Consider the following 24696-nt stretch of genomic DNA (forward strand, 5'->3'; position numbering starts at 1 on the left):
ACCTTAAGGGAGCCTGTCTATTGTCTTTTTTGCATCTATGATAAAATATCTTTGGAATGTCAAAGTAATTTTCCTTTTTTCCAGACCCCTCAAAGCAGAGTGCCCACTCTGCAGAGACCACAAATCCCCTCAATGTTATTAACTGTTAACTATCCTGTTACCTACTTATGTAAAAGATGTATATGTTTATCATCTTACTTTTCATCCAATCGCAGAGGTTTCCCAACTTTGCTTTCTCCCACCTACCTAATCAATCACCAATGGATTTCATGTAACTCACTTGCCTCTTTTCTTTTGATTGTAATGTGTAAAATAAGGTGCAAAATTGCTATTTTTTGAGCTTTATCTCAATCTGTTGAGATTTTGCTTCCCAGTAATTGTCGACAATTTTAGCTGAAATAAACTCACAAAAATTTTTCACAGGTTTGAATGTTTCTTACGTTGACAGGTTCATCTCTTTGTTAACTGTAAGGACTTTTGAAGAGTTAACCTGTTGTCTGGGCCCTCCAGTTTCTTTATAGGTAAGAGGAGATTGCATCACCAGGGGTTGTAAATTTGGAATCCATAGACTATGCGAGCCCCTGGGGATTTTGTGAACTTGAATACAGTGAAAATTAATGTATTTATTTTTACTAACCTCTAGCTGAAATTCAGCATTTCTTGCAATTATGGATTTAAGCAACAAACCATAGTATTAGCAACACCCATGACTTTGTCACTATAGAAATGACATGGTTTAAAAATCACATTCCAGCACAAAAACACATTAGTCACTGTTTTTTTATTTACTTATTTTTTAAATCTTCACCTGAAGATATTTCTCCATTGATTTTCTACATAGAGTGGAGGAAAGGGAGGGATAGAGGAGAGAAACAATGATGCAAGAAAGACACATCAATTGGCTGCCTCCCATATGACCCCAATTGGGCCTGGGGATCAACCCTTTGTGCCCTGACTTCCTTAGGAATCAAACCGGTGACCCTTTGGGCCACAGGCCGATGCTCTAACCGCTGAACCAAACTGGCCAGGACTCAATGTTTTTTAATACCCTGAAGAACATATTTCAATATAATTTCCTTCATAGTCCTATGTATTTCATGCAATTAAAACATTTTGAGAAGTCCACAGAATTTACCAGGCTACTGAAGGGAATCAATAGCATTAAAAAAGGTTAAGCACTCTTGCATAATCCTATAAATTTTACCTCTTAATCTCTATGAACGCACCATAGTCATATAAAGTTCAAAAGAGGCCAAACAAATTCACAGTTGGCTTTGGGAGAGGAGGGTAGTAGTGGCAGAGAGGAGAGAGAAGGCTTCCTGGAGTGCCAGTGATATACCACTTCTTGATCCAGGGGATAGTTAAACAAGTGTGTTTGTTTTGTGAAAATTCATGGAGCTGTACACTTATGATTCTGTGCATTTTTCTATATGCACAATCTATCTTGGGAGAAATATTTTAAAGTACTTTTAGGTAATATAAACGTGAAACTGGATTTTTGAGCTTTTATCATTATATACTAGAATACAGACCATTTTAATTTTATATTTTCTATCAGGTGAAATCCCTAAAGGACTTAAAAATAAAAAAGTAAAAGTGTTGAAGTTGAAGTCTTGGGCCTCCAGAAATTCTGATTTAGTGATTTTGAGGTACAGTCCAGGAATCTGCATTTTAAATACATCCTCCAGGTGATTCTAACATTTTATACTCTGAAAAGCTTAACAGATCAGAGAGTGAACAAAAACAACAGCCAAAGCCTCATAGCTTAGAAAAAGAACCTTATTTTATAGATATTTTAATTTGGAATAAACCACAATGACATTTTCTTGAACTTCTTGCCTATTCTTTCATCCTGACAGATGGGCATACAACTCTCGTATATTTATTTCCATATACAAAGTAAACGAATCTCTTCTTTACTCATGAATCCCTAAATATCAAGACTCTTCATAGTCTCTTCTGGCTACCCAACCTGAAGCCCTTCAACCATTCCCCACTGACATGTCTAAATTTGCTATTCTGACTAGCATACAGTAAATACCATGTTAAGTGAATGCAGCCACGTCACCATAAAAAACAGGTTTGTTCTTTCACTTAATTAAAAACATCAAACCAGCCTTGGTCAGTTTGGCTCAGCAGTTAGTGTCGGCCTACAGACCAGAGTCCTGGGTTCAGTTCCTGCTAAGGGCACGTACTTCAGTTGCAATCTGTCCCCAGCCCAGGTTGGAGTTCTGTGGGTGGCAACCACTCGACGTGTCTCTCTCACATAGATGGTTCTTTCTCTCTCTCTTTTCCTCCCTCTCTATGAGGATTAAAAAAAAAAAAAAACCTATCAAACTAAATCAAATCCTTTTTATAAATGATATTGAATTCTGATAAACTGCCTCTTGTTGATTTTGACTCCTATTCTAGTCTTTCCAAATAAAGAAAGAAAATACAATCATATTAATAGTACTATCAATCTTTTATAATAAGCATGCTTTCTAAGGTTTCTTATATATTCTGTTAAGGAGTTTTAGGAATATCACATTAAGAACAAAAATATGAGGCCTGGCTGAGTGGCTCAATTGGTTGGAGTGTTGTCCCATGCACCAGAAGGTTTCAGGTTCAATTCCTGTTTTGGGCATGTGTGAGAGACAACCCACTGAATTTTCTCTCACATCAATGTTTTTTCCTCTCTCTCTAAGATCAATGAAAACATCCTTGAATGAGAATTTTTAAAAAAGAACAAAAATATGAGAAAAGAGTCCTAGAAAGTTACCAGCTGTTCTAGAAAACAGAAAACAAAGGCTGTTTAACAAGTTAGAAAGAATCCAGGAAGAATTTTATAAAAGGTACAACCTCCCTTCTCACCGTTATTCCCAATTGTTCCAAAACAAAAAACCCCCCAAAACTCAAACCCCCACAATCCTGCCAAATACCCACTTTGTTGTCAAAAGCCACTGTACATAAACCATGAAAACAAGATGGGTCACCTATTCAGGACATAAATTGGACATCAAAAATGTGGACCCCTTATTGGGGTGATCACTTTATGAGGTATATAAATGTCTAATCACTATGCCGTACACTTGAAACTAGAATACTGTATGTCAAATGTAATTGAAAAATAAATTAATTTTTAAAATTTAGATCCTTACTGACCACGTGGTAGGTGTCATGCCTCATGGAAATCATTGTACCCGTGCTTCAACTTCCCTACATGCCCTGCTTTTATCAGAGATTATGTCCAACAAAAAATACTCAAACATATTAGTTATAAAAAAAATACTATTAAATGACACAGGATCACCAGGCTAAAATATATTTGAACTGAATTAAGACCCTCTAAATGATTAATGGGATTGTCTGACTGGGGGATAGGTTGACAGGCAGCAAGAGATACTCCTACAGAATTATAGGAAAGAGACCTGCCACGTCTGAAGGGTCAAGAGGTGAGAAAGAAAGGTGGGTTAAAGATGTAAAACTGTGCCCGGGCCGGTTTGGCTCAGCGGTTGGAGCATCGGTCTGCGGTCTGGAGAGACCCAGGTTCGGTTCCCACTAAGGGCACGTACCTCGGTTGCAATTTGTCCCCAGCCCTGGTTGGGTTGTGCGGGTGGCAGCCACTCGATGTGTCCCTTTCACGTTGATGTCTCTCTCTCTCTCTCTCCCTCCCATTCTACCTGAACAAACAAACAAAAAAAAGGAAGGGGGGGGAGATGTCCTCGTGTAAGGATAAAAAAAAAAAAAAAGATGTAAAAGTGTGATGTGCAAGGTTCACTGAGCTACTGTACGACATTTTCTATTTTTACTCCTCACCCAAGAGTGTTTTTTTCCTATTTATCTTCAGATAGAGTGGGAAGGAGGGAGAAAGGGAGGGGGGAGAAGAGAGAGAGAGAACCATCGATGTGAGAGAGACACACTGAATGGCTGCCTCCCACATGACCCCAACCACGGCTGGGGACTGAACCGCAACTGAGGTATGTGCCCTTGACGGGAATCAAACCCATAACTCTTTGGTCTGCGGGCTAACACGCTAACCACTGAGCCAAATCAGCCAGCACTACTGTATGACTTTCTCTTAAATAACTAAGGACAACAAAGAGTGAATGATAAACGGTCTCCAGTCAAGTGAAGCTTTGCAAACTCGAAGTTGAAGGAGAGAGGAGATAAAGCCACAATAGTGTAAATGCCATTGTGTTTTGCAAAGAGTACTAGCACCATTATCAGAGACTAAGATATTCTCACTAGACGGGCACTAGTGTACCTTGGAAGGTACTATCTTAGCTGTGGTTGTTAGACGAAATATAACGTTGCATTATAAACTTTTCTAGGGATTTATCTAAAACTGAGGAACAGACCATCTCTAAGTTCTCTTCTTTTCAAAATGCAACACTACGATACAGATATGTGTGTGTGTGTGTATGAATTCATAAAATCTAATCTAATAAAGGTACGCCTCCATAGGTGTAAGGTATATACATTTATAATCAATGATGTAGACATTTATTTTGCTGAAGACAACACTATATTATAAGTTCCAGTATAAGAGAGGGCTTAAAAAAATGTGGAAAATAAATTGGGTAAAATGCACTAAATTAATATTGATAAGATCAAGTTTTGGGTGGAATTCAATTATTATCACCATTATTTAATCTATCACTTAAAAAAATACACTGATATTTATATTAAGTAACTCTCAAAAGACACACTACTAATTCAAGGTTTTAGATCAGCGATTTTCAACCTGTGGGTCGTGACCCCTTTGGGGGTTGAACGACCCTTTCACAGGGGTCCCCTAAAACCATTGGAAAACACATATTTCCAATGGTCTTAGGAACCAACACACCGCTCCTCTATCGGTCTCCAGGCAGGTCCGCCCACATGCAAATATGTCCACATACAATGTGAGTAACTATATTAAAGTGCCGCGGGACTAGGAAGGTTAAGAACCGCTGTAGACAATGAATCCTGTCTTGAATTCTTAAAAGCAGTTAAGAATGCTAGAAACATGAAAAGGGAAGTCCTTTTTTCCTACCAGTGGCCCTTGTCAAAAAGTCAGTCACTTTGCTAATTCCTTCTTGTAAGAGTATATATTTTAAATATTAGCACTTTAGAATCTTCCATGAAAACTTCAAAAAATCACAGGAAATAATTATTCTTTAAAATTGTTGGCCTTATTCTCGGATATAGGTAAAATGTGTAGAAGTTTCAATAACTCCATGTTAGCTCTTTAATTCCAATTCAATATATTACTGACAGCCTTTAGGAAAATACTAAGCTATTGCTTTGACATTTATTGAACTTTAATAAAAGTAAACCTCCTCCATTAAATTTGAGTCATTTTTTTCCCATTTAATTTTTACTTTAATAACAAACCACCTCTACAGAAGGTGAACATGACTTCATTCTCAAACAAAATATTTCTATGTTAGTTTTTAATTAACTTAGATTTTAAAGTAACATAAAGCCCTCATTAAAAATGTAGACTCTCCAGGCCAACAGACTGGAGAATACCAGGTTCGGTTCCTGCTAAGGACACATACCTCAGTTGCAGTTTGTCCCTGGCCCTGGTTGAGATCATGTAGGTGGCAAGCAGTCGATGTGTCTCTCTTATGTTGATGTTTCTCTCTCTCTCTTCTTCCCTCTCTCCCTCCTCCTCTATCTGAAGATAAATGCAAAAATGTCCTTGGATGAGGATTTAAAAAAAAAAAGTAGACTCTCCCAGAAACCTATCAATGTAAGCCCATGTATTATCCTTCAAGATGGAACTGCTTAAGAAGCAAAATTAATTTTAAGTGTTTTTCTCGAAACACCTTTCTTTAAAAATAAATCAAAGTATAGTACTGACTTGCAGTTTTAAAAAAAAGAAGAAAAAGAAGGGCAGAGAATGCCTAATGGAAAGGCAGCTGTAAATTCTGAATAGCAACATTAACCTTCATATTTTGGTTATCAAAAAACATTGAAAAGATGACACACCAGAAATTCTGGGTTCTAGTTGTTATTTCTGCCACTAAGTAATCTCTTAATATCTTCACTTTCTCATTTGTAAATACAGTGAAATTGTAATGATCTGTAAGGTTACATTTCAACTCTCTAAGTATTTCAAGATTTTTATGGTCAAATTTTTAGCTGCCTTAAAATAGGAACAGAAAACTGATTTTGCACCCTCTTTCCCACAAGAATATCCTTTGTCAAGAAGAGCTTGAGTCTTATTTTCAGACACTATTAATCATTTCTTTTAAAATTAAATTACCTACCTCACTGAGGTGTTGTGAGGATTAATTCATTAGTGTTTGTAAAGCACTTTGAGATCCTCGGGTCAAAGACGCTATAGAAGTGCAAAGTAGTAGTATTATTACTAGATTATTTGCTTATTTAAGGAATTTCACAATCCTTTAAAACCTAGCTCTGGGTTATAATTTAGACATCTATTTGTAAAACTTGGTAATTTATTCACATTATTCTTAACTATTTTTTAATATATTACAGATAGAGAGGGGCAGGATGTATAAAAAAATAATTTTAAAGGCTTAATTAACTTGGTCTACAAATGGAGGGAGAGAGTAAGGGAAAATCTAGTGTGATGAATTTTAAATAAGTCAAACAGATTTAGAAGTGTGCCTATGCCTAAATTTTGTACCCAAAGCAAAACAAAAAACCCCACTTTAACAGCAGATTCTGCAGTGAGAAATTCCCTTCTTCAAAGAGAAAAGTAAACAATTTTCAAATCAACTCCACTTTAAAATGGGCACTGAGCTTATAAATAACACACATATACATGCAAACGGTCATTTAAAACCTTCATTTTTAAATCAGAATAACAATATCGGTATGGAATTGACATCAAAATAATTGAGTAACTTTTTCTTTAAGCTGGCCTCCCACCCTCAACTACACAAAAGCAAACTAAGCAGTTTGAAGAGGTCAAAGCAATTTTGCTTTATGGTGTTTTAAGAGGGAAAAAAAAGAGGGCCAAAACTTCAAAACCAGTTAATATCATGGATTACTTCACCACTCCCCATCCCTTTCTCCCAAAAAACTGTTTTACAATTAAAGCATTGTGTTTTAAAATCAAGGCAACACACACAAAGCTAAGAGAAACATGCCTACCTATACAGTGGATATTCTGCTCGATAAACAGACATTTCTTTTAAAAACTGCCAATATCCTGAGGAGATTCTCCAGTGCAACAGAAGCTCCAGTCCCAAGAGAGAACTGAAATTTATATATTAAAACTTTAAACACTTACCTCCTGCTCCTGTTGAAAGATGACGACTCTACCACCTTTATCTCCTGTTGCTAGTAATTCTCCAGAATGATTAAATTCTACTGTAGAAATTATATCTGCTGTATAATCGAAACAAAAAAAAGACATTAGTTTTTCTCACCCAACTCACTACAGTTTTAGAACTTAGTATATTTTCCCTAACATATGCCAAGTCTATTTATCAACCTGCCATCAGAAATAAAGTAAATCTAAAGTTCTTCCATAAATAATTTGGTTCACCAAAAAAAAAAAATTCTCCCCAGAATAAACCAATGACACTACTTTAACAAACAGGAACATAACAATAATAAGTACTAGTTTATTAATATTTTACGAAATTCATGAATGTAACAAAATCAACAACTTTTGAAAAATTCTATGATAGCACCATTAAATAGTAATATTATCTTGCTAATTTTGTCTTAATATACTTTTTTTTGATAAGCTCCTTTATGCAAACCCAGAGATGGACTCTAAAATTAAGGCAGAATAACTTAAATGGGGAAAATATTTAAAGGTAAAAACAATTTCAAATGGAATTTTAAGTCATAAATATGGCCTCTCAAACAAAAATCTGCAAATAGAACACACTTATACCAGAAATGCTTTGTGCTATGCACCTTTAGTATGCACAGCTCTTCTTGTGGCTGCCAAACACTGCGGGAGCACTAGAATCAGTCATATTGCACCCAAAGTTGGCGCTAACTTCACAGTAAAGTTCAAATAAAATTATAAGGGATTTTTCCTTGCTTTTTGACACCAGAGCCATTTTCTTAAGGAAAAAAATCTAAGTTACAGACTTGGGTATTAAGATAAAGCAATACACTGTATAGAATTGGCCATTGTTACAAACAAGTTACTCTATAAAGCATTATGCCAAATTAGAAAAGACTCCATCATATGCATTTTAAAGTCAACTTTTTCTACAAGAAAAGTTATTTTCTGGTCTACATTAGCTCACTCGAAGAATTCAACAATATAACTTCATATAATAAAGAACACTATGTACCTAAAAATTTACTGACCAATGTATCTTATCAATATTCTGCCCAGCACTGCATTTTATAATTTTCTTTTTAGTGATTTGTCCAAGTCCAGCTTGATTTTGAAAAGCTTTCGCCTTCTTTGTTGTCTACGCCCAAGGCATTTTACCTTTTGGAAACTCTCTGAGAACCTACTGAAAGTTACACATGCTTCCCCAAGAGACTGTACATATTTAAGTGCACACAAAAGTATGCATACAATATCAGAGGGTCTGTACAATACCTCAATTCCAGGTTAAAAATGTTAGCCTAGACAGCCCACCATAGTCAGGGTCAAGGTGCAAAAAAAATGTATTGGACTACTCTGTAAAACCAAATATGAATAAATACTTAAAAGTCAATCTATTAGGTGCTCTGTACTGTACTGACTTCTACAGTGAATATATTAAATATTAAAAGTATACCTGCACTTAAAAGACAACAGAGTACAGCTTGAAGAGAAAATAAATAGGAACTAACAATATTAGAAAGTTAAGTTCTAAAATCAGGGAATGAAGTAAAAATCATACATAGTAAAAATTATCTTTAAATTCAAATCCCTTTGAAACCAGCACCTAGGAGACACAAATTCTTTCCCTTTTAAGTCCAAGCTATTTTCCTTACAATATTGATGTTTCTTTGGCTAACCCATTAAATAAAGGAACTAATTTGAACATAAAATTATGCTTTAAAAGGTTTTCTGAGTTGTAAAGCATCAGGATCTCACAAGGCCTCACTTGGAAAAAGACATATAAAAGGGATGAATAAAAGGGATGAATAAAAGGGAGAACAAGCCCTGGCCAGTTTAGCACAGTGGTCAGATTATCAGCCCATGGACCAAAGAGTCGTGGGTTCAATTCCAGCTAAGGGCACGTACCACAGTTACGGTTCACCCCTGGCCCTGGTTGGGGTCGTGCAGGAGGCAACCAATGTGTCCCTCTCACATTGATGTCCGCACCCCCTCCCCTGAAGATATTTGAGAAAATATCCTCAGGAGAGGAATGAAAAAATAATAATAAAAAAGGGAGAACATAATCAAATAATGCTTAGAGTCCACAAAAAATATCCAGGAATGAATTACTGAGACTACTATGAAACTGAGCCTTGAATTGTATGTGCTACTGCATACCAATGTGCTAGAAATGGGTTCTTGGTTTGCCTGGATTCTGCAGAGCACCCGAACCTGTAATCTCCAGTTTTGAGCAACCTGTTTAATCTCAGTATGCCATACAAACATTACTGTGTTCTAGGTGTGCCATGATGTGTAAAAGGTAAGGAAGCATGGCTCTAAAATGGTGTTCCTACATTATGCCATATCCAGACAAGGTTAAGGTGTTATGGTTTTGAAAGTAAGAATAAATCTATTTCTAAAAAGTATTCTAATGCTCTGATTTCTATAGCATTAAAAAAAATTAGAGCAATGATTGCAGAAAGTCTACAAGTGTTCTGGTAGAAAAAAGAGCTAGTGTCTACAAAGATTTGCTACAAGAGTAATTGCCAGCGTGGTATACAAAGTATTATCTTTTTACAAATAATATTTGATTCCCCACAAAACTCTACCAGGTAATCAGTCACCTCTCCTTTTTGTTCCATTTCAGTCAAAACAGAAACTAACAAAGAACACTAAAACCAACTGCATACAACGAAGGTATACAAAAAAGTACCCAGCCCTGGCTGGTTTGCTCAGCGGTTAGAGGGTCGGCCTGCCATCCAGAGAGACCCGGGTTCGGTTCCTGCTAAGGGCATGTACTTGGTTGCAGTTTGTCCCCGGCCCTGGTTGAATCATGCAGGAGGCAGCTACTTGATGTGTCTCTTTCACGTGGATGTTTCTCTCTCTCTCTTCCTCTCTCTCCCTTCCACTCTATCTGAACAAAAAATGGAAAATGTCCTCGGGTGAGGATAAAAAAAAAAAAAAAAAAAAAAAAGTGCCCAATAAAAATGTGCAGTAACTTAGTACTTCCTCTTTTAAAAGGCTGAAGTGAAAGACACAAGTAAAAATTTAAAAATCTGTAATTGCCCTTCTGCTTCTGGCCACTAGGGAATACGACGATCTGGATTCATCCTCTTACTGTGAATGACTAGAAAAAAAATTATATTGAACTGTTTTCAGACAATTGGCAATATGGACTATAGGGCTTTGAAACCCTTAGAGAAGACAAAGAAAGTGAGCACTGTGTTTGCCCCACCTTACTACCTGGATAGTGTGATAAGTAACACCAAGCAGCAATCTCAGTGTCTTGTGGAAACAAACCGGGGGTTAGGAAAGACCAAAGCAACTAGAATTTGTGGGAGTACAGAGAAAAAGCTGAAGGGATCTAAATAGGGTTCCCTTAAAATCTTTGGTTGAGGGATCTGCAGATGTGTGGTTAACACTCCACCAGGCGTAGGAAAAGAACTACCAGAAAGCTTATGAGGACTCTGAACAGTTGGGGCTCCCACCAGCCAGAATCTACAAATGTCATTTAATGAGCATCACGTAGAGTCCTCCAAAGAGTATTATCTTAGTAGTAGGACTTAATCAGCACTGAAGACTGAATATGTCCTAACAAAGCTTAAAAGCAAACTTCAAAAACTAAACCAATAGAAACAGAACCAGAAAAAAAAAATTACGGAATTAAGGTCCAAGCAGACAAGGACCTAAAACAGCTGTTGTAAAAATGTTCCATATGCTCAAGAATATAGAATAAATCATGAACATGATGAGGAATGGAAGATGAAAGATAAAGAAAGAACATCTAAAAATGAAAAGTATACTACCTAAAATAAAAGACACACAGCTGTCCTTGGTTTGCAGCTTGGCCTCCCCTGGGGATCTCCAAGACTAGCACAAGTAGCAGCCATCTGCAGAGTGCTTTGTGGCTCATGCCTGGTGGCCCCAGGCAGAACACAGGCAGTGGCTGACCTTGGCCTGCACCTCCTGGGAGATCCCAGAGCCAGGACACCCAGTGGACAACTTCAGACCACACTGAAGCACTTACCACCCAACCACCTCTACAAGCGACACACTCAAGGTTCAGACTGCTGGCACCAGAGCCCCACTGATGTAAGTCCTGCTCTGTGGAGTTGGCTCCTGCACAGCCAATCCTCCACAGTGCTCAGAGGCCAGTGGTCAGAGCTAGTTCTTACAGCTGATCAGCCAGGGGGTAAATCTCTCCCACTGACATGCCAACTTCAATTAAGGCTCAACCAGAAGAGGAGGAGGGTGTACACAGTCCATACCTCAAGTGCCCAGCTTGGATGATGGGGGGGGGGGGGACGGCTACTGAACCCTACAAAAAACCTACATTAGGCCATTCTACAAAGCCTGGGAAACATAGAAGCTCTACCTGGTACAAAGAAACAAACACAGGGGGACAGCCCAAATGAGGAGACAAAGAAACATGTCTCAAATGAAAGAAAAGAATAAAACTCCAGAAAAATAACTAAACTAAATGGAGATAAGCAATCTACTAGATGCAGAGTTCAAAACACTGGTTATAAAGATGCTCAGTGAACTTAATGAGAACATTAACAACATATAAAAGGACCAGTCGGAAATGAAGGATACACTAAAGTGAAGAAAACTTGACAGGAAATCAACAGTATAGTAGATGAAGCTGAGAATCACACCAGTGACTTGCAATATAATGAAGCTAAAAAACACCCAATCACAACAGCCAAAAGAAAAATAAACCCCCAAAAATGAGGATAGTGTAAAGAGCCTCTAGGATAACTTCAAGCATACCAACATTTGCATCATAGGGGTGCCAGAAGACGAGAGAGCAAGAAATCAAAAATCTATTTGAAAGAATAATTATAGAAAAGTTCCCTAATCTAGTGAAAGATGTAGATGTACAAGTCCAGGAAGTGCCGAGTCCCAAACAAGATGAACCCAAAGAGGCCCACACCAAGACACATCATAATTAAAATGCCAAAGGTTAAAAACAAAGAGGGAATCTTAAAGGCAGCAAGAGAAAAGCAGTTTTGCTTACAAGGGAGCTCCCATTAGACTGTCAGCTGATTTCTCAATAGAAACTTTGTAGGCCAGAAGGGAGTTGCAAGAAATATTCAAAGAAATATTCAAAGTGATGAAAACCAAAGACCTACAAAAAAAAGACTCCTCTATCCCGCAAAATAATAATTTAGAATCAAAGGACAAAAAAAAAAAGCTAAAGGAGTTCATCACTACCAAACCAGTAATATATGAAATGTTAAATGGTCTTTAAGGGAAAAAAAAAAGATGAAAAGTATGGGCAATAAATACATATCTATTAACAATTTAATAAAACAAATAAATAAATATAGGAACAAGTAGAAACATAAAGAGACTTATATAGAGAACATTTTGACAGTTGCCAGATTGGGGGGGAGGGGGAATGGGTGAAAAAGTAAAGGGATTAAGAAGTACAAATTGGGCCCTGGCCAGTTGTGTTAGAGCATTGGCCCTCGGACAAAAGGGTCATAGATTTGATTCCCAGTCAAGGGCACATACCTGGGTTGCAGGCTCAATCCCCAGCCCCAGTGGGGGTCACGTGGGAGGTACCAGTCAATGTGTCTCTCTTACACTGATGTTTCTCTCTCTCCATCCCACTCTCCCACTCTCCATTATCTAAGAATCAATGGAAAAATATCCTCAGGATTAAAAACAAAAAAGAAGTACAAATTGGTAGGTACAGAATAGTCATGGGGATGTAAAGTATAGCATATGGAATACAATCAGTAATATTCTAATGACTACGTATGGTACCAGGTGGGTGTAAGATTTATCAGGATGATCACTTAGTAAGTTATGTAATGTCTAATGACAGGGATTTAGACCTGAAAGTAATATAATAATATATGTCAATTGCAATGAAAACTTAGAAATAATTTTAAAAGAAAGATACACTGGGGATGGGATTAACAGATTAGACACTGCAGAAGAAAAGATCAAGAACTGTGAACGCCTAGCAATGGAATAAAAAAAGGAAAAAAAATAACAAAAGACTGACTTGCAGGATAGTATCAAGTGTTCTAACATATGTAATCACTGCAGTCCCATGAAAAAACGTGGGGAATATTTTAAAAAACAACCAGTATATTAAGTGCTGTAGCACGATGGTACTGTAAGTAGAATAATCAAATCAATTACACAGTAGCAGCAACTCAAAAAACATCAATAGCCTTGCACTGGTGATGTGATTGCAAAATAATAATAAATTCTTTGTAAAATTCACAGCCTATCTTCCTTTGATTTATACAGTAAACCTAAGTATACACCATTAAACACATGAAAAAATGCTTAATAAAATAAAACAGTTGAGTTTTAGACTTAGAAGAGCTCAACTTCTAAGAGAATCGTTATGGTTATTTTAGTATATATTTTTCCAAAGTTTTTCCATGTGTACTTCACATACTCAGTACAGAAATAACCGATTTGTAATGAGAAAAAATGTTGTTTACCTTCTATCACTAACTTTAAAACAAAAGTTACAGAGTGTTGAATTCTATTTGCACAGCGTTAATAAAACCATCAAAGCATTAGGGAATAAGAGTTTAGACAGGGAGACAAAGTAATATATGCTTGGTATCCAATAGCATAACAATAACATGAAAACTGGCAATAAATGTATTTCTATAAGGTTAAGAAAGTAACAAGAAACCACTACACACCATTTAAATGACTAAAAGAAAAACAATCCAAAGGCAATCCCTAGTGCAGTTGACATCGAGCAACTGGAACGCCTCACACAGAACTGGTAGAACTGTAATAAGGTGTACCTACTTAAGGGGAAAAACAAAGTTTGGCAATTTCTTATATAGATAAAACAAATACCATGTGACCCAACAGTCTCATACTAGATATTTATCAAAATCAAACGAAAAGTTATGTTCACATGAAAATCTGGATGCAAATGTTTATAGAAGCTTTATTTATAATTGCCAAAAACAAGACACAACACACAAATGATCCTCAACTGGGGAATGAATAAACAAAATGTGGTATATCAATACAATGAAACATCACTCGGCAATAAAAATAACTACTGATATAAGCAATAATATGGATAAAACTCAAAATGCATTGTGCTAAGCAGATTCAAAAGGCTGCATATTATATGACTCCATTTATCTCACATTCTGGAAAAAGTACAACTAGAGGGACAGAAAACAGATCAGTGGTTGCTAGGGGCCAGAGGTGGGGTAGAGGTTGAGGTTGACTTACAGAGGGACACGAACTTCTTGGAGTGATGAAACTTTTTACTTTGACTGTGATAGTCACTATATGACTATGTTTTGTTTTGTTTTTTTATATCAAAGCTCGAAGAGCTATGCTAAAAAGGATGAATTTCACTGTATGTAAATTATACCATAAGAAAACAACAAAATCCAGACACTGGAATGTCGTCCCAGACATTTAAAATCCTAATTTGATGTTTCACTTACTGGTTATACAATGCTTTCATACTCTAAAACTTTCAAAGGTTCTCTAAAGGAGTACCATACAATTTTGGGTAATCCTGGCATAAATCTCCTCCATAATATGAACACTGAAGAATATCATCTTACTTTCTAGTATTATAGCAGTCACTAAATTCTCTAGGAAGGCTAAATTTTTTATACCTCCTACATATATATTTATGCCTACCCCAGTGGCTCCTTTTGCTTAGGTGTATTGTCTACCTTGCCTAAAATACCTCATTTCCTCTTCTCCCCATTCCTTTGGCCCTTCTGTATGTTACCCACTGAGGCGGGAAGGAAGAGGGGGATGCGGGCAGGGGGTTTAAATTCATAAATCTCTGTAGAGGTAGTAATAATCCAGAAGAATAATGTCTATAGATGTAATGAAAAAAAAAATGCAATTTTTACACAATAAATAAAGGCAAGTAAACTAGGAAAAACACTTTTATTTCTAAACACAGGGAGACAATTCACAGAATAATAATACTGGCAAAACGTAAGAAAATATCCAATCAAATCAAATTTTCAAAAAATTTTAGGCCCGGTTGGTGTGGTTCAGTGGTTGAGCATCGACCCATGCACCAAGAGGTCTCCAGTTTAATTCCCAGTCAGGGCACTTGCCCAGGTTGTAGGCCCAATCCCCAGTGAGGGACATGCAGGAGGAGGCCAATCGATGTTCTCTCTCACTGATGTTTCTATCTCTCTCCCTCTAAAATCAATAAAAAAAATTTTTAAATTTGTTCAAAATTTTTCTACAATGTAGACAGTATAGACAGAAGATTATGTCATAATTTTTATCAAAATCTACAAAGTAGTCATTCCCTTGGAACTCTTGTCAGTTCCAGAAGTCATCCTATTGAAATAACCCAAAAAAGATTTTAATGTGTAAAGATGATCACTAATGTACTTAAGTTATCTGAAGTGTTAGAGAATATAACAGAAACATCAAATGTCCTAATTCTGCTAATATCCTTTCATAGTTTTGCTCTACAAGCCTGGCTTTTTATTAACTACCACATGAGTGCAACTCTCAGCTCTAATTAAATAATAATTTGACCATGAGTAAGTCAAATAATCTTTATGAACTTCAAATTTCTCATTTGTAAAGAAACATAAATAGATGACCTCTCTCTTCAGAGGATTTCTCTTTCACAGAGCATATACAATATATGTTCAGGCACTTAAATAAACTCCAAACTTCTAGGGGATGAACAGTAACAACTGGAGAAAAGCAACATGCTTTTATTAGAAAACTTCCAATGTGGAAAACCAAAGACCTGAAACAACAACATATTGCAAATGCTGTGTAACTCTATTCATGACTATGAATCTCCGCTAGAGATCTCACCCTAACAAGAATGGGTCCCAGATTTACTTCTTTTAAACTGGAATTCATAATCAATAGGGATTTAATGTAAGGAACTTTCAGTAAGTTACAAGCCAATCAATGGTGAGGTCAGAATAGAACTGAGACAATGAAGCACGATGCTTTCTGCTCAACTCAGCACTACAGCAGTAAACCACGCTACTAGAGATCCTTCCCAACTTTTATACACACAAGTCAGAAACTATTTAACTGCAAGTGATAATTCATACACATATAAAAGTTCCCCATTTTTCAAACATCATTCAACAGAACATATAAAAGAGCTAACTAAGCTGAATTTTTCTGTTTTCTGTACATTTGAGTACAATTTTAGACTTACAGAAGAGTTGCAAACATATTAGAGTTCCCATATACCCCTCACCTAGTTTCTCATGTAGTTTACACCTTACATTACTATGGTACATTTATCACAACTAAGGAACCAACAATAGAATATTATTATTAACTGAATTCCATACTTGATTCAGATTTCACTAGCTTTCCCCTATTGTCCTTTTTCAGTTTCAGGATTCATCCAGGATCCCACATCACATTTAGTCATCGTGTCTGTTTAGCTTCCTCTAGTCTGTGAGAGTTTCTCAGACTTTTCTTGTTTTTGATGACCATGACAGTTTTGAAGAGTACTACTGGTCAGGTACTTTTCAATATATCCCTCAATTTGGAATTGTCATGACCACACTACAATTACAGGTTACTGGCAGGAAGATAAAGGTTAAATATCATTTTATCACATCATATCAAGGGTACATCCTACCAATATGACTTACTGATGATAGCCTAGATTATCTGGCCAAGGTACAGTCTGCCTGGTTTCTCCACTATAACATTACCTGCCTCCACATAAGGTACTCTGGGAGGAAGTCACTAATTACATGCCACATTCAAGGGATGGGGGTGTAGGGGTATATTAAGCCCCACCCTGAATATCTACATTAATTATTTGGAGTTCTTCTGTACGAAAAAGATATTCCTTTCCCCCCATTTACTTATTCAATCATTTATCAATATAAACTTGTGGATATTTATTTCAAACACAATTGAATGTGTTCTTTCAGGTTGGCTCCTGGGTCCCTTTGACATGCTCCCATCCTTCTGTTTCTTGAGACTGCCAGAACTTTTAAAAATATGTATAACTTTCATATATTCTTAATATTACCACAAATTAAATTATTCTATAGTTATATACTATGTTTTAAGAATTGAACTCTCTCAATGAGTTCTGAAGAGAAGTATCTAACTATGGCTAAAATTTCTGTCCTGGAATAATTTCTCATTTGGTCAACTAGGGTACTAAAAGTAAAGACACTGTATGTATTAGCGTTCTTAGAAGTTTTGACATATGCCTGCAAGATGGATTTCATATTAATCTTCTGATACTCACTGTGTTTTTCTTTCAGGTGTTGGGGAGGTAAGGGCGAGAACACTGCAGGTATACTGGTCACCTTTATCTCTGTTAAAGGCAAGGGCCTGCTGTCAAAACATTCTGGCACATCATAGCACAGAAATTAATTCTCATTTTAATCTAGTTTGTTTCAGATTCAGGGCTCCCATTAAGAAGCATATTATTTTGGGGGGACATGATCCATTTCCACGATCTTTTCTCCCAATAAATACCCTATATAGCAAACTTCAGGATTGGCCCAACATAGCTAATTAGAATACGATTAAGCCAGATTTCTTCTCCAAGGTAATTAATTACTCCCCAATATACGGAAATACTTTATAGATACTAATACAGCATATAAAATGTCGGTTTCTTGTTAAAAAGGGGTAGGTTAAGTTATTTCCCTATATATCACTGTGATGCTCTTTTATTACTGTTGACCTCTAGAGGAAGCTCTAAGTTCTTGTTACTCTTCCAGAAGATCAGGACATTCCTCCAACAAATGTGGTATATTCAAAATTTAAGAACATTTTATTATGGCACCTGAAGAGTAAGTTAAATGTGTGCCACCCCTTTAAAATGTATTGCTCCTCAGAAGTGAATAAGGCTTAACCTGCTTACCTGCTCCAGGGGGAGCAGGCCCCAACCATTTCTTCTCTCCCTTCCAGACTCCTGTGACTCTTCAAACATTCTCGTTCCCACTTGGCATTGATTAGGCACATTAGTTACTGAGGCCTGAAAAGAGTTATCTGTAGGCATTGGGGCAAATGCTCCCTCTTGCTGACTCTTGGTACTTTCAGGGTAGCAGGCCAATGCATCTCTACCTTCCCCATGCCTGGGCACACACACAATATAGTATTTGTATGGCTCACTAGTATATAGCTAAGATGAGGCTGCTCGTGTCTGCCCAGGAATTCTAGTCAGCTAAACCTCCACTCAGGTACCCTCCGCCAAGGACAGAGGGATCATTACCATAACACACCTGTAACACATTCTTGGGGCCACATCTATAGGGAAGTTGTACAGGAAATTACAAGAAGTCAGACTGTCAAATCCCCACTTCATTTGTCTGACTCTGAGGAAGCAACTCAGCCCCTTAAAAACTCAGTTTCCTCACCTTCAAACACCTACCTCATAGAGTTGCTTTGAGGGCTAACTATGCAATAAATACAAATACATGAGCCTTGTATCACACACATGGTAGGCGTACTGATAAGCAGAAGATACTGGCTGGGGTTTGGGCCTTGTTGCAAAGTAGAAACAAGCATTTAACCTCACTTGTTTCTAAGCTATACATGTCAATCTAGTTTAGGTAACAATTTCTCCACATGGTCTAGATTAGATCACTGGAGCCTGAGGCTAAAACCCAAACTATTAACAAAGTATCACAGATGCCTTGTTTTGCTGCTTCTTTGCATAGACACCAAAAAGGCCTCAGGTTGATGTCAGACTGGTCAGGATAGAATTCTGCACTCCTGTGTCTTTCAGTAAAATATCCCCTCAATTATACCATGATTTCCCACAATGAAGTTAAGTGCTAATGGCCCTTTACAACCTTTTCTAAACCTCTGACTCTGAACAGGAACATGTTATGTAATAAGCTCAACAAAGACCACTCACTGGCTATAGATGCTCATACAGAACCTACATTGTAATGTTGCCATGAGAGTCAGGGTCCATAGGGTAATTTCCAGAGATGTGTTCTGGAACCAGTCTCCCTTCTTTTTAACTTGTTCCTGGATAATTTGATATCATGTTTGGATAAAATGGAATGGAACCATACCCTCCTGCAACAAAGAACAGAAAGATAAACAGTTGCTAATATATTTAGCCTAAAGGTTGTGATCTTAACAAACAAGCCTTGGTGTATTAATGTTATATATGTTAAAAAGAAGAGCTCTAAATGAATCATTCTAAAACTAAAGTTACCATCTTTGTTAGATGTTCACCAATTTTTGATTGGCTCACAATTCCACAAAGCAAATCACCTCATTAAGTTGCCTTATAATGCAGTTTCTCATGGAGATTATACAAAGAAGTAGGTACTGCACAAGCACCTGCACATCTATGCAGGCCTTATTAAGAAATTTTTATAACCAGCATGAGTATCTGATTATTAACAATATCTGCCCCAAATCTTGATAAACTAGGATTATTTGGGCCATGCCCAAGAACCAGAAAGCATTTCACTGTCTATTTGTCTTGGTAGAGTCACACCCCCAACTCGTTTGTTTTCTGGCAGGATTCCTCAAGTTCACCTATGAACTGGCTAAAAAGAGACAGAATACTGATAGAAAGAGGCTAGAGATCTCTAAAGTATGTTACAGAAAATTTCATCGACTTTATCCCAATGGCAAAACGGAGTCCATTAGGGAGTTTTAAATATGAGGAATCCAATTAGATGTACTCTTAGATTACTTAGACTGAAGTGAAAAGTACTGAGAAGTGGAAGATGGGTAGGCAGAAGGAAGTATGGAGACCAATACGGAGTTACTCTGGAAATCCTGGTACACAATGATAGTGCTCTAATCCAGTGTAGTACAGTAACAATATTGTCATAATTAGCCAACATTTAAAATGCACTTACAGTATGTTAGATATGTAATCTTCACAAGAAACCTATAAAACTGGTTGTATTAATATGTCCATTTAACAGAGGAAGATATCAGAGCATAAAGGCAAAAGAGGCGACAGAGTGTACAAATTTCAAAATACATTTATAAAGTATATAATGTAAGACATGATAATCAATGAGGTGTGGAGCACTAAAAAATGAAAGCTATAATAATAATGCCCAGGTCCTCATGCTAGCTGAATGTACTTGATACCATTAATAAATAAATATTTACCTTACGTTAAGTATTATTTAACAGCATCTAAATGGCAGGTACAACTTCAAGTTTAAAAAAAAAAAAGCAACCCACCCATTGGCTAATACAAAAGATTATATATATCATGAATGATTTCACCAAAACTCTTAACCAAAGAAAGGCATCAAACACTACGTATTACAAAAAAAGAAAAAAATTTAAAGAAAATTATTTTTGTTCATCTTTTCCTCTTTTTTATCCTTTTACTCTAGGTTCTAGTTTGCTCAAGGTGATAATTTCCTGATCTTGTTTTCAATTATATTTACACTGCAATTCATGTTTCTGTTTTAAACAACTGTAATAATGTTTTTCCAAATGATTTGAAATTATTTTCACATGATTCCATTTTCAAAGATGCTATTTCTTTCATGAATCTCAATGAGAAAGAGAATTAAACATTTAAGGTTTTGTTTTCCCCACTTACTTAAACAGTTTATTTCTCTAATTCTAAAAACTGGTCTTATTGTTTTATAAATCTTGTACATTTTTTGTTGTTTTGTTCATTCTTTTTCTTCTTTTTAAATCCTCACCCAAGGATATTTTTCCATTTTATCTTCAGATAGAGTCGGAGGGGGATAAGGAGAGGGAGAGAGAGAGAGAAACACCAATGAGTGAGAGAGAGAGAGAGACAGACAGACAGACCTTGATTGGTTGCCTCCCACACAACCCTGACCAGGGCTAGGTACGAACTGCAACCAAGGTATGTGCCCCTGACCGGAATCGAACCTGTGACCCTTTGGTCCGCAGGCCGACGCTCTAACCGCTAAGCCAAACCAGCCAGGGCTTATTCATTCTTAAGAGAGTCTTTCCTTAAACAAATATTTTACTGAACATCTACTATATGTTAGACACTCTAGCTCATGCTAGTATTTCAAGGTGCTAGGAATACAAGACTAAATAAGACAGACAAAAAAGTCCCTGGTCCCATGGATCTTATATTCTAGTGATGGGGGCATATCACAACAATAAACAATAAATATAAAATGTATCAGGTAGTGCTAAGTACTATAAAAATACAAAGACCAATAAGAGACCAGAAAGTAATGGGGGAGGTATTTTAGGTACAGTGGTCAGGGAGAACCTCTCTGAGTGACTGAGGCAAAAACCAAAATGAACAGAGAATAAGTCATCCAAACTTGTAAAGGAAAGTATTCCAAGAAGAGCACAAAGTAGAAATGAGTCTACTAAACTTGGTAAGACTAATGCAGAACAAGATGGTAGAGGAGATGGAGCACTCTGCAGAGGCCAGACCACATACAGGCCTTGTAGGCTATGGTAGAAGAACAGTGGATTTGTTATATAAGTGGAAAGAAGCCACTGGAGAGCTTCATATTTGTTTTAAAGTGATTATCTGTTAAGTGAATACAGCACAAAAATGGAAGAATTGTTCCTAAGTTATTACAGTAGCCTAAGCAAAAGAGAATGACGGTCTGAATTCAGGTGGCAGCCACAGAGGAATGGATGAATACAGAATACATTCTGAAGATAGTACTGCTAGAACTTGCTGATAGAGGATGATTCCAAGATTTTAGAACTAAGACCTATCTATGGAGGACAGCAGTGCCATTTACTGGGAAGAGATAAACCAGAAAAGAGGAGGTTTGGGGTAAGAAAGGAGCCAAAAATTCCATTTCTATATCTTCGGTGTTGATTTCAAGCAGACATACAAGTAGAAAGGTCACAGAGGCAGCACGATAGATTTCACAGCAATTTAGGGAAGAAGAGATTTTATTATAAAATCATCAGCTAATAAAATTCACTTAAAGACTAAATGATTTCCTAGTTCGTGATTACAGATTTAAAAAAAAGATTATAAGGACAGAGCCTTGAGGCTGCCCCACATTTAGCACTGAAGAAGAGGAACCAGCTAAGAAAGGAGATTGCACAAGAACTACTGGTGAGACAGGAAGAACTTTTCTGGAAGCCAGGCAAGGACAAGCATTTCAAAAAGGAGGCACAAGTGCACAGAGACCAAGTAAAGTGAGTGCTGAGAATAAAACTTGGATTTGGTGACATGAAGATTTTTGGGGTAATTTCAACAAAGTGGTTTCAGTGGATTAGTTTCCTTAAAATAAAACCTGTTTCCTGTGGCTTTATTTTATAGAAGTGGCACCTCTGGAGTTGAGCTGTCTAGGTTGAAGTCAATATTCTGACAGTCTAAAGTTGGGCTTATACAAGTTGGGCTTATACAAGGCATCCACTTTATGTGTGCCATCCACAAAGATTTTCCTTTATTTATGTCTTTGGCTAGTCTGGAAAACAGAGGCTTAAACAAAACAGGACTGTGAAGCTGACTCATCATGCATCTAAGTTGCTGACTTCTCAGTTGACTAAGCATACTGAAGAGTATTTTTTTTCCCCCCAAGTACTTGAGTGATATACTTTGAGTCATTAGAAGCCTGAAAAATGCCATTCTGTTGCCCTGCCTATGTGAAGAATAATTTCGATTAATTTAAGATTCTTAGGTTATAACAACTTTTTCCTCTATTTTTAAGGTGCTACCCAACTCACTGCCTTTTATCACAGCGCCGTCCAACCAATTTTCTGTGATAACAAAAACATTCTATTCTGCACTGTCCAAACATGGCAGCCTCATGTAACTACTTACTGAGGACTTAAACTGTGAACAGTGAAACTGAGGAAATAAATTTATTTAATTTTAATTAACTTAATTTAATAACTACACACGGCTAGTGGCTACCACTAGCTGGACAGCAGTTACAGAAGACAAAAGAAATGCCTACCCAAAATACGTTCCTATGCAAGTAACCTGTTTCTTATCTGAATATTTATACTATTCATTTCTATATGCTCAAATTGAAATTCCACTAAGCTATTCTGTATGGATTTCATTTATTTTGCTTGGCATGCACTTTAGTTACCTGTAAGAGAATATTAACAGGCCCTACCAAAATTATAGAAAATGTTAAATGAGCTTCAACATGCTAAATACTTGGCACATAATAAGTGTTCAATAAATGTTAGCTATATTCCATGAGCCCTTTTGATCTGTGCTCTGGCTCTGGAAAATTTTTACTGTTTCTCTGGCTTTATCTGTTTTCTCTAAACTCTCACTCTAAACTTTTACTATATACTGGATCTACTCACTGTGTTTCTTTTCTTTTTGTCTTTAATTTTCATCTTATTTCCTCTGAATTGTGGGAATATGTCTAAAGCCTCCCAAGAGTCATTAGTTAAGAATTACAAATTACTTCTTCCTGTCCCCTTTTTCTTCAAATACTCAAGTCTCTTTGAGAATACTAATGAGCTATTCCCTGAATTTCAATTTTCTCATTTGTTGCAGTCTGTTGCACAGGATATCACTTGCTCACACTGATCACCTTTTTCCAAACTACTGAGCCTATATGTGCCTATCTTTTTGTGTACTCAATTTTAAAAAGGTCCATGTTTATGAAATATTTGGAATTGTGTTGGGTTCAACCAGGGAAAAAATTAAGAACCAAGTTCAAATCTTTTTTTTGTGGGGGAGGGAGGCGATTACATTGATACTTCCTATATTAGTTCTCAATTGCTGCCTAACAAATAACCCCAACTTGAGCAGCTTGAAACAACAAATGTGTGTTATGTTTCTGTGGACCAGGAACTTGAGTGTGGCTTAGCTGGGTGCATCTAGCTCAGGGTCTCTCTCACAAGGCTGCCATCAATGTATCAGCCAAGGCCACTGTCATCTCAAAACTTGATGGTGAAAGAGATAATCTGCTTGCAATTCAAACTCACGCACACAGCTGTTGGCAGGCACCAGGTCTTCATTGGCTGTTGGCCCAAAACACTAGCTCCTTGCCACGTGAGCTCCACAGGAAAGCTCACAAAATGGAAGACAGTTTCACTCACAGCAAATGAGAAGGCAGCCCAACATAGAAGCCAAAGCCTTTTTCTGTAACCTAACCTCAAAATTAACATCCCACCATTTTTACTATACTTGTAGAAGTCACCAGGTCCAACTACACTCAAGGGGAGGGAATTACACTCAAGAACATGAATACTAGGAGGCAGAAAGTACTGAGGAAAGTTGAGGATGCCTGCCTCCACATTCCCTTGGTCAGCTTACAGATTCAGCAATATGGAGTCAGACAGAAGGGTTGCAAGCGAAGAAGGCAGCTTCAGAGCACAGAGTTTCAACTTCATTAGCCTCTCTCCTGCAACCACTGGTAGCCAGCCTCCCTTCGCCGGTCATATTTCCCTTGGAAAGACCATTCTGAGCCATCCCGTTTTTAATCCCTGCTTCAAAGTACAAAATATGGACCACCTTCAATTCTAGCTCTAGCTGCTCAATCAAGGTAGGTCCCTTTACTCACATCCCAGGAGTAATTTTCAAGTACATAAATGAACACCAAGTCAGCCAG

General features: G+C 37.0%; 1 protein-coding gene across 2 annotated transcripts in view; it reads right to left on the reverse strand.

Annotated features, from left to right (window-relative positions):
- Positions 1-24696, reverse strand: part of PPP2R2A (protein phosphatase 2 regulatory subunit Balpha) — a 90812-nt gene that overhangs the window by 32706 nt on the left and 33410 nt on the right. The window contains exons 3-4 of one of the 2 annotated variants that reach the window (XM_036281588.1): positions 19111-19249; positions 7232-7329 (exon numbers count right to left, since the gene is read on the reverse strand). In XM_036281588.1, coding sequence (XP_036137481.1) covers positions 7232-7329; positions 19111-19126 — 114 coding nt within the window. In that variant the 5' untranslated portion in view covers positions 19127-19249. The remainder of the gene's footprint in view (positions 1-7231; positions 7330-19110; positions 19250-24696) is intronic. The other variant, XM_036281587.1, reaches the window with a different exon arrangement.

Source organism: Molossus molossus, unplaced genomic scaffold (assembly GCF_014108415.1).
Source record: "Molossus molossus isolate mMolMol1 unplaced genomic scaffold, mMolMol1.p scaffold_m16_p_4, whole genome shotgun sequence".
In the NCBI taxonomy this organism is placed as follows: Eukaryota; Metazoa; Chordata; class Mammalia; order Chiroptera; family Molossidae; genus Molossus; species Molossus molossus.